At 40.0% G+C, this 11,449-nt stretch overlaps 1 protein-coding gene across 1 annotated transcript; it reads left to right on the top strand.

The window, feature by feature from the left end:
- Positions 1–5,145: 5,145 nt before the first annotated feature.
- LOC149821329 (uncharacterized) lies at positions 5,146–8,576 on the top strand. Its single transcript, XM_089983504.1, has 3 exons — positions 5,146–5,464; positions 7,543–7,759; positions 7,851–8,576. The coding sequence occupies exons 1-3, from the start codon at positions 5,288–5,290 to the stop codon at positions 8,333–8,335; spliced, it is 879 nt and encodes a 292-aa protein (XP_089839630.1). The 5' UTR covers positions 5,146–5,287; the 3' UTR covers positions 8,336–8,576.
- Positions 8,577–11,449: the final 2,873 nt, after the last annotated feature.

Here is an 11,449-nt window from a genome sequence, read left to right as displayed (position 1 = left end):
CAGAGGAAGTCGCCTGACTCTTTGTTTTTTCTCTCCCTACTGCTATCTTTCTCCCGTTCTCCTGAGTTTTCCCAGAAAGGGCTTTCTGTAACAGTGGTTCCGAGAGGTTGTCTTCGAAGGCCGATCTACCGTCGGAGTGCACCGATCCGGATCGTCAAGGCTATTGTATCCTGAGAGAAGGACACTGGACCCTATTTGCACCGTATGTGGGGGCGAATCTTCTCTAAAGGGAGTATTTTCGTACGCCTTAGCTTATTACATAATATTAACATGTTTCTGTTGTTTCTATTATGTTTTATGCATTTTTTTGGTCATTTGCTTTTGTCTGGATTCTGGTATTATGTGGATATCAACATGTTTGCTCCTTGTTCATGTTTCAATCAACTGTTAATCTTGATTACCGTGTTGATTCATATCCTTATTTATGTCATGATGTTGATTGTGAAACGATGTGATCTGAAATATGATCCAACAATTTTGTCCACCATCAACCACAAAAATTTGAAAGGAACCCAATTTACAATTGATTGTAGGCTCTTTCCTCTGAGAACTTGTTTTAATGTCAATTAAAGTGTCAATATTCCATTTTACTGATTTTTGGGCTTAGGATTGACAAAGGTGCAAAAAGCATGATGGTTACCTACAAGAATTCAATCGCGGGTTAACAGCACTAAACCAGACCTATGTGAAGATTAATAGCTTTTAAGAAAGATATTGCAAGAGAACTTGGTTATCAGTTTTCAAAGGGTCTTGGCAAGAGTGATCTCTCTAATATGCCAAAAGCCAACTTGACTAAAACCTTTTATTTTGAAGTTGACCCTGAAGTTGTTGGATTTCTATTTCTATTTTTTCACTACCAACAAACTTTTCAGTGCACAAAGTGGCTTGGCAAGTGAGATGGGGTCTAGGCTGCTAGACGAGCGGTTTAGGTTCAAATATTGCAGGCAGCATCCGCTTGCAGAAGTGACTCTAATTGCGAGGGGTGAGCCACAGTTTTATATCTGTTGCCATAAAAATCATAAAAACTATTTATCTTTTGTATCACAGGTGACAAGATCTATTAATTTGTGTTTCTTAGGTGCACTTATGTGCACATACACCCACCTTGGACCATCTAATTGAATGATGTGATGTACCTATATAGATATGATGTGCATGTTTTGTTTAGTAAAAGAAAATTTGATCATATAATTGCAACTTTTGAATGTCACCAAGTTGACGGGGTATCACAAGTTAGAAACCCATAGGTGGTGTCCCTTGCCGCAAGATCTAAGCAGGGTGTACTCCCTGGTGAGTAGGTGGCCTCAAAGGTTTTACCCATAGTTACGGAAAGCACCCCTATTGGGGGAAGCATGCTTTTGAAGCAGTAAACACCATGCTTTCCCTAGTGGGAACTCACTTCCTATTTGTGGGAAGCACATTTTTCACTCGCTTCTCAAATCACTTTCCTCATGTTTTCTTTTTGTTTTTCATGTTAATATTATTTTTTTCGCTTTTCCCTTGCTTCTCATGCATTTTTTTCGCTTCTCACATGCTTTCACAATTGCTTTCAAAATGCTTCCCACTTCACACTACTTTTTAACACTCACTTTCCCGGTTGCGCTTCACGTCGCCTCCTGTATCCATTTCGCTTCCTGGTAACTATGGTTTTACCAACTGGAGGTCAGCCAATGTACGGTTGGTGATTTGGCAGGGGGAAGGGTTCCCTTGGATTATCTCTAAAAACTTTTGCTATGTGTAAGGACTTTTAAGAGCTACAAGTATCAACACCCTACACTACTAAAATTTTACAACTCAAAAGCTTGCCATTTTACTCAAAAAGTGTAATCTAGAGTATGATTGTGGCAAAAGCCATGCTAAACACGTCCAATTGGGTCAGATTAAGTCAAAGAAAGGTTCTTGACTTAACTGGTTACTACCCTCGTGGGTGCAGAACCCCTTAATGAAAAATTATAATATTTTTAGCTTTTTAATGTTTTTTGCACATCTAACCCTCTACATGTTTTATTTGGAAAAAATTAGTGTTTGGATTATATTTATTCATCATGTATGTAAGATTTTGCAAGGTTTGAAAAATCAGTGGCTTACAATGTACCAAATTTTTTATCCTAGAAAAATAATATTTTTACATTGAAAAAATATGTTTCAAGAGTCGGTTCCTACTATTTTGACCATGCTAAACACATCACACAAGGGTTTCTTGTCCACTAGAGTAACAAATACTCCCCCCTTGTTTTTATAGGGGTAATGTTTGCTAGGCTAGTAAGAAACCTTATAGTGAAAAAATATAATATAATATTTTTATTTTTCAGTTTCTTTGCACATCTAACCTTCATATGTGGTCCACATATTAAGTTGAGTAGAAACTGGCCTTTGGATCATGCTTTTCTGTCGTATATATCAGATTTTATTAGGGTTGAAAAATCAACAGTCCATAATATACCAAATTTTCAAACCTCAAAAAAAAATATTTTTAAGTCAAAAAAACTATAATTGAAAGGTCAATTCCTACCATTTGGATCATGTTGAGTACTTTTCATTAAAACCACCTCCCCTGTTCCAAGTAAGGGATTCCTTACCCACGAGGATACCAAACTTCAAAATGTTGGCCAAAAACTTATTGGTGTGCTTTTATTTTAATAATATTGGATTATCGATGTCAGGTATTCGACTCGAGACGGGCTGGGCTTGGGCTGCTATGAGCACCCAAAGCCCGATAAGCTCCCGGCTTGACCCGATCCACCCTAGATCCATCCAAGAAAGAGGTGGCAGATGGATTCATTGAGAGACAGGCTTTATCGAATTAGGGCATATGACCGGACGAGGGATGTAGGTCTCATCGAATAGAAATGGGGCAAAAGATGGATCAATAAATTGTCTGCATTTTTCAATCTCATGGCTAGTAATGCAAATGGGTTGGTTGGAGTTTTGAGGCATGGAATCGGACCCACATTATTCTTATAAGCAGATAGCATGTATCTGAAAACAAGGTCAGATTTGAAACAAAATACGCTGGGGTCTAGTTGGACCCGGGTCATGATTATGAAAAAAAAACATATTTTATCTATCTCAGATGAAAAACAAACGATTTTACAGACTTTTATCAGATCCAGTACCACGGGGGCTCAAATATAACTAGACCCGAGACTCCGCTGTGGGATCTGATTTAGATTCAGATCCTAATCCATTCTCCAATAGTTGAATACGTGATCGGGTCAAACTTGATCCCACCAGTTTGCATCCCATAATCATGTTCGGAATCTGCCTCTCTCGTGGCCCCAGCTATCCAATAGTAAAAAAATATATACAAAAAATATGAACTATTAAGTGCAATTAGGGGTGTCAACGGGTTTGGATCGGACTCAGGTGAAACCAGACTTAGATCAGATTTTTGGGTATGGTATTGGGTCTAGACTTGAGTATAATCAGATTCACTATAAGAAAAACTATACCTGAACCTGATAAGAACTACATAAATCAAACTCGGATCATACCTGGTAAAACCATATTTTATATCATTTTTATATTAAAAAATTATGGGTCTTAATCTGAACTTGGGTCGGGTTTGGGCCTGGTATAAAATTTCACAAACTATACCCGAGCCCATGTATTAATGGGACCTTCGAATCCAGACTCGGGTCTTCTTATTTATCACCATACCAGGAACCTATAGAGTTTGGTTCAGGTCGGATCCGGGTAAACCAGGCCCGTTGACACCCGGAAGGTGGGGAGGCGGGGAGCGGAGGGACTCCGTCAAATTCGGCGGACGTGGACAATGGAGATGACATGCCTGACACGTCATCGCCTTTGGACCAAAACCTCTCGCCCACGAAAAACTATAATTCCCAAAAGAGCCCCCGCGTTTGCCGGGTAGGTCTTATCGCGAGTAAAGTTACATAAATACCCTCATTAAAGACAGAATTCCATCTGCGTCTCCGGCGGTTCCAATTCCAAGAGTGAACGCGATTTATTGGTTTGAGTTGGTTTAAGACTCGAAAGAGGCTATTAAATATACAATCTATTCGTTCAGTATTCAAGGACCAAATCTACCGATGATCAAGTTGTGAAGCTTGCATCTCCACCGTCAACTTGACTAGCGCCCTTGAAGATGTTTCAAGGATGCATATGCAGAAAGAGCAGTAGCTGGTAACATACTCAAAGACAGTTTCTATGCTTGGGAGCCTTGCAATGGGATGGAAACACCATTTATTGTTTGGCTAACTTGTGATGTTGAGAGATGGAGTTGCCAAAAACATCCTCTCATAGAAGGTGTTGAAATGTGGTGTTGGGTCCAAAAGCATTGTCTTATGTCATTGCTCACAAACAAGTATGAGAGCATAGTGAAAACTACAACACAAACTCCGATTCAAGGCTCCCAAACATGGCCTTATCAATTTAGTTTTTCATGGTTTCATAGTGCCTTCATGATATTTATTTCATGGTTCTTGGCAAACATACGACTGTAGTTATCCAGTCAAGGTTCGATTTTCATGGGTGTCGCCTCTTTGCACAAGCCAGGCCAATGCATATCATGAGCCCGGGGCAAGGGTCTTAGACTCAAAAGTTTTTAGGCTGCCGGCATGAGGCTGAGCCAGCACGATCATGTCTTAGTGCATGGCCTTGTAAGGGCACGTAGGGCATATAAAAAAAATGCAAGGGCAAGCAACGGACTTATACACGCGTCAGTTTTGGAATCCCTGAGGACAGTTTCCCTTATCCAACCCCAAGATCCTCGCCTATATAATGCCCGGGGGCTCCGTCGTCTTCCCCGTCCGTTGGGTTGCAGGTTTTCCGCCACCCTCTGGATCATCGCCATTTCCCTTCTTCTTCTTCTCCCCCAAAGAAAAACTTAGAAAAGCCCAAAAAAGAGAGAAAATTACAGGAGTTTTCCGCTACTTAGACGAATTAGGGTGTCTGAATTCTGTCTCTCTCCCTCTCTCGATCGATTTCCTGGAGGATTCGTAAAAGAATATTCCAAATTTCGATTTTTCCACCGTCTTTTGCCAAAAGAGGCGGAGGTGAATTAGGGTTTTCTCGTTTCGAGGGTGGAAATTTGATTTCTTGGCCTCTATATTCATCTGGGAGACGGAATTCTTCGGAGAAAGGAAGCGAGGGTTTCGTTTTGAGTTTTTGAGGAAGGAAGAGAGCGGGGGTTTCTTTTTGGGTAAAGCTGGGGACGTGGGACTACGGGAGGAGGGCCGCCTCTGGCGGAGGAGGGCGGAGGAATGAGGGAAGGGGTGGCGGAGCCGCCGGTGGCCGTCGCAGGCTTTGGAGCCTGGCGGGCGACATGCGGGTCGGGATGGACGGGCGGTGCGGCGACGGTTTCAGCCATGAAAGCGAGCACGACTTGGCGATCTTAGTGAGGGATTTCGTGGAGAACGCAAGCCCCGGGGCGGAGTCTTGGTGCAGCAGCGACAGTGATTCCGGATTCGTCGATCTCGCGCAGTGTGCGAAGAAGATCCGCGTGAGTCCTTCTAGCGCTGTTTTTTTTGTTTTGAATTTTAGGTGACGTTGTCTTTTGAAATCATGTGTTTCTTTCCTTTATTCAATTCAATTTATGAAACTTAAAAAGTAAGTCGATTTTAATGGTAAAACGTTTGTGTGGTGTGATCATCTTATGCATTTTGTTCCTCTAACCTTTTTGCGTGGTAAATTTTGTAATTTAATATCCGAAGATTATGATTGTTGTTGGTCTGAGGTAAGAAATGGTTTTCTTTAGATTTGCCATCTAAATGGTTTCGATAATTGTCCAATAATTTGGTGTCCTTGGCTTCAGGGGCGTAGCTAGGATTCATGTGAGGGGGGGGCAAACAGAGGTGTAGAAAGAAAAATGTATTTGTGTGATAGTCGGGGGTTCGGGGGCAGCGCCCCCGAAATTTTTTTTTTGAGATAAAATAAAAAATGGCTAAAATTATTAATAAAAATCTATTTCATATGGACAAATCAAACTATTTGCTGCAGTCAGGGCTGGGCTAAAAAATGGATAAAAATCTATTTCATATGAAATCAGGGCAGGGCTAGGACTGGGCTTTTAAAAAAAAAAAATTAACTGTTTGGGGAGGCAGGACTGGGCTACAGCCCAGTCCTGCCCCCCCCTAGCTACGCCCCTGCTTGGCTTGGTGATGATGATTGCATTTAAATCCCATGACTTAATTTTCCGATAAGTTGGGTTTTTTTGTTCGGTTCATTATTGCGTTGATTGCATTTGTATGTTTTATGAAGCACCTTTATGGTTGGTATTTAATGGATTATAAATGTTTGTTCACTATTATTAATTGTTGTTGTTATTGTTGTTACCGCTATCTGTTTGCCATGGTTAATTTAAAATATCAACTGCGGAAATTAGTTTGGGAACAAATCAGTAGTTTCTTCATGATTATGGCCTTCCTTACTTGGAAAGATGTATATTGAAATCTATGGAGTGATATTTTTTTTGAGAGTCTATGGCGTGATATAAATGAATTGACCATTAAATTTGGACTATCTGTTTCTTCCTTGTTTCATTAGGAGCACTGGGTTGCATTCATGAATTTAGGGATGACACAAGTATGTTGAAATCCAGGGGAAGTTGGGATTCTTTGTTGGGTGAATGGCATGTTCTAATTAGGAATACATCCAGAGACCACGTTACTAAATTGAAAATTTATGTCTCTTGAGTTGCTCTGTTGATATGGATGAAGTTTGTCAATGAAGGAAGCATTCATGAATTTAACATAGCCGTATAGTTTTGTTTAGACTAATAGAACTTGCATGATGTTTTGGGTAGGAGACTGGAGAGTCGTTTAGCACCACATTGGTAAATGAATGTTGTGTTCTCGTGTCATTCAGATTCAGAAGGAATATCAGGTATGAAGTGTGCCACCAAAAAGCGTCATTTGTCAATGCGGTGATAGTGGATTTGTAACCCCAATTTTCCAAGGAAGTTGGTTGCTTGCTATGTTGGCTGTGCATTCCTTAATTGCATAATCATGTGCTGTGAAATCTATGCGTCATGTCTGTCATTAACTTTTAAAGGATTCTTGGGGGAAAAGTTTGTCACCAAGTGGTCCATTGCATTGTGTGCTGCATTTATATAGAGAAGCAATCTCAAGATTAGTTGTGACTAAAAATTTTGCCTTTTCAGATGACTGAAGGGTGAAAGAGCATGGTTTTGGTCCCCCTGTATTTCTGTTCTCATGAGTCGCTCAGTTGTCTCTCAATAAAGCTCACGCAATGCATGTCTTTTCTTTTATTTGAGTCATTTTAGTTCCAACTAACCTTTTAATTACCAAGAGTAACAAGCTTTTGTGCCTTGGGATTTTAAATTAGTTGATGCATGGCTTTTAGAAAAATGTGGTTAGGGAAATTATTGGACCTCTTTGTTTTCTGTTTTCCAATGCGCGATGGAATGATCCTCCTCCTCCTCTTTGTAATGAGGATTGCAGAGTGCATTAGTTTAACAGTCTCTATCTGTCTCAAAAGTATTTGTGAAATGGATAACATGCTCCCCTTTGTAATATCGATTGCTGACTGCATTTTTTTTTACGTTGTGTATGATTGCAGTACTTGAGGCATTCAGCTGATCAGTCTGAAGATGATTTGTCAAAAACAACAAGTTTGCTCATTCTTTCTATTGGTGAGATAGAACTTCAGCATATGAAAGCCAGTCCATGCAATTGCAGCTGCATTCTTTGGTCACTCGTTAATCTTCTGAGACTTTCTGGGTATGATGCGGGTATATGTATTTCCAAATGGCAAGGCTCTGATAAAGTTCCTGGAGGTATAATTCTCTTCTCATGGACCACCTTTGATTCCCTCTACAATGATATTGGTTTTGATTTGCAGCATCCCCTCGGCACTTTTTTTTTCAGGCAGTCACGAATATATCGATGTGGTTTTAAATGGGAACACCAGGAGCTCTGAACGGATAATCATAGATATTGATTTTCGCAGCCACTTTGAGATTGCAAGAGCTGTTGAGTCATATGATACAATGTTGAATGCTCTCCCTGTGGTTTATGTTGGCACTCTCTCCAAGTTAAAACAGTTTCTCCATGTCATGGTTGATGCTGCAAAGTTCTCCTTAAAACAGAGTTCCATGCCTTTTCCACCTTGGAGGTCTCTTGCTTATCTTCAGTCAAAATGGCAGTTGGTGTATGAGAGAAAACTTCATCCCCATGACCGAATTGCTCGTGATTCATGCTTCCATGATAACCAGTGTGTGGAGCATCTGAGAAGGCTAAAGGTTTTTCTGCAATCAGAAGCAGAGGTAGAGCGTGTGTTCAAGCCTCTCATCAATGACAATAACCGGAGGCCGAAAATTGATGGCCGGAGGCATCCTGTTTATGTTTCCTGATGAATATACAGGTTTAGACATGATACACGTACAAATTAGTTTGTTTGTTTATTTGTTGAGAAGTGGTGGTTGGGGGATTTTTTCTGTGGAACGGATGCCCCCTGCCTCAAATAAGGCTTAATCCAAAAGCTAAAACAGACTAACTGATTGCCACTTATCGTGTGGAGTTGAGACATCATTTGTTTTTCCATTCAAACACCGAACAGGAGAAGCTATCCTGAAACCTGGAGTTCTGTTTTTCCCTCGTCTAATTTCAGTTGAGATGCGGCAGTAAGAATTTTGCTTGATCCTGCTGCGCGTTATTATTTACCATTAAAAGATTTTGGATGTATTCTTTTGAGGAAAGTTTGGCTCTGTCTATGAACGATGGAGTTGGATTTTTGGTTTGTTTGTATTTTTCATGATAGTGGAATGAATAAATGGTTTATACTTTTTTTGATGAACAGTGAAAAATGTTGCATGTGTTGTTCTTTTGTTGCTACACATTAACCTATCTTTTGATGTGATATTTACTTTGTCAATCTGCTGGCCAGAGGGTCAGAGACCTAGCTGCCCTGGCTCTGCCTGCCATATGTAAATGATCATTGTCCTAACAACGTAAAACTTCATATGGGCGTAATTGCCTCTTGCCCCAGAGAGCCACCGTGCTTGGGCTTGTGCAAAGAATGACGCCCATGGGTTTCTGCTGGAACCTTTCCCATGGTGGGTTGGAGGAAAACGAGTTCTGATTCCCTTCCCATCGAATGGAGCCTATGTTTATGACACAAATTCCCAGCAATTTCCACAACCAAACATTGCCTTTGAAAAGTTGTATATTTGATTTTTCTTTCCTTTACTTTTATATGGTATTGAAAAATTTGTTCATAAAGAATAAAGAAAGGTAATTCAACAATACTGGTTACCAAACTCTAGGTGGTGGGCTGGTCACATCCTACCCACTAGTCAAAAACTTCATCGATCTAGTTTTTGATGACTCTAAGCCACGTATATGGGCAGCCTGCTAAGATAGTGACTTTTATTTTATTTTTCGGATGATAGGGAGAATTTTAAGGAATAGAACATGGGCAAAAGTTTAGTTAGTTTAGCAATAATCTTGTTGGCCGTGAAGGAAGAAACAGTAATGGGCTCTCCTCCTGGTAAGTGCCCTAGCTCGCAAAAGACACCCACCAAGTTAGGATCGGGGTCAGTTAACAGCCCCCCCTCTTAGATGGAAAACCCAAGTAGACAATACACATGAGGACCTAAGGGTAGGCTTATCAACGGGTCGGGTTTACTCGAACCCAACCTGAACCAAACCCTATAGGGTCCGAGTATGCTGATAAATAAGAAGACCTGATTAAGACCTGGGTCTGGACCCGAAGGTCCGATTAATACATGGAGCTCGGTATAGTTTGTGAAATTTTATACCAAAACCAGGCCGGACCCGAATTTCGATTAAGACCTTCAATTTTTCAATGTAAAAATGATAAAAAAATATTATTTTATTGGGTATGGCCCAAGTCTGGTTCATGTAATTCTTATCAGGTCTACTTATGGTTTCTCTTATGGTGGGTCTGATTAGACCCAGGTCCAAACCCTATATTATACCCAAAAATGAGGGTCTGGTTTCACCTGGGTTCAAAGCAAACCTGTAACAACCCAAACCGGGGCCTCTCGAACCCGAGTTCATGGACGTTAATTCTTAGAGAAAAAATACCAAAACAACCTCAAAAACTCAACCATAAATTTTATATATATAACAAGGTCTCAATATCACTATAAAAAACATTTCACATCACATGTCAAACCATCTATATTTATTAACTAAAGAGATCAAATACATGCTTATAATAGAAAATGCATAAATAAAATGAAGTACTTCATAATACTTCAGGTCACTCGTAGCTGAGTCCAAGTTCACGAATTAAGTCCTCCTTTTCACAATGTTTTTTGATTCTATAGTCGTAACTAAGCGGGTATGAGTCTAAAACTTAGCAACATTTCTTCATTTACAAATATAAGACACATCTGTTACAACTGTACTGAGTTCTATGCTCCTAGTTTATGTTTAGTTCTTTAACTAGCACACATGTTGTTTACATATTTTATTACTTATTTTTATTTTTATTTTCTTACCTTTCCTGAAATCATCCTCATTCCTAGAATAAAAAATCACAATGTTGTACTCTACATTAATCAGCTATTTCGGAAATAACCTTCCGGGACGTAACAACCCATGTGGACAACTTCAGAGTCTACGATTGTTGGTCAGACATATGAACCACTTTACAACAACATAGTCCAAAATTGGTCCATACTACGGACTTTCAATCACTGTAACTTTGCTTATCTATTGCAAGGCAAAGAGCCCAATATGTATATCGATAGCTAGTTGAAGAGCCTGAAAAGCTATACTTACCCCATGGTGTTCGAGGAGCTATACCTGCCCCCAAGGTTTATGATTCATGATACTTCATATATGTGTCTAATAGGCTATATTTTTAATCCCTAAGGATTACCAAGCAACCACTTTGAGATTGCAAGAGTTGTTGAGTTATATGATGCGATGTTGAATGCTCTCCCTGTGGTTTATGTTGGCAATCTCTCAAAGTTAAAACAGTTTCTCCATGTCATGGTTGATGCTGCAAAGTTCTCCTTAAAGCAGAGTTCCATGCCTTTTCCACCTTGGAGGTCTCTTGCTTATCTTCAGTCAAAATGGCAATTGGTGTATGAGAGAAAACTTCATTCTGATGACCGAATTGCTTGTGGTTCATGCTTCCATGATAACTAGTGCGTGGAGCATCTGAGAAGGCTAAAGGTTTTTCTGCAATCAGAAGCAGAGGTAGAGCGTGTTCAAGCCTATCATCAATGACAATAACCGGAGGTCAAAAATTGATGGCTGGAGGCATCCTGTTTATGTTTCCTGATGAAGATACAGGTTTAGACATGGTACACGTATAAATTAGTTTGTTTGTTTATTTGTTGAGAAGTGGTGGCTGGGGGATTTTTTTTGTGGAACGGATGCTCCCTTCCTCAAATAAGGCTTAATCCAAAAGCTAAAACAGACTTACTGATTGCCATTTATCATGTGGAGTTAAAAAATCATTTGTTTTTTCATTCAAACACCGAACAACA

The sequence above is a fragment of the Nuphar pumila genome, chromosome 12 (genome assembly GCF_984573655.1).
Source record: "Nuphar pumila chromosome 12, dmNupPumi1.hap1.1, whole genome shotgun sequence".
Lineage (NCBI taxonomy): Eukaryota > Viridiplantae > Streptophyta > Magnoliopsida > Nymphaeales > Nymphaeaceae > Nuphar > Nuphar pumila.
Note: the sequence above shows the minus strand (reverse complement) of the source record. Positions and strands in the feature narration are given on the sequence as shown.

Coding starts and splice junctions, on each gene's coding strand:
- LOC149821329 (XM_089983504.1), top strand. CDS start 5,288: ATGCGGGTCGGGATGGACGGGCGGTGCGGCGACGGTTTCAGCCATGAA. Junction 5,465..7,542: donor AGTGTGCGAAGAAGATCCGC/GTGAGTCCTTCT, acceptor GTATGATTGCAG/TACTTGAGGCATTCAGCTGA. Junction 7,760..7,850: donor CTCTGATAAAGTTCCTGGAG/GTATAATTCTCT, acceptor TTTTTTTTTCAG/GCAGTCACGAATATATCGAT.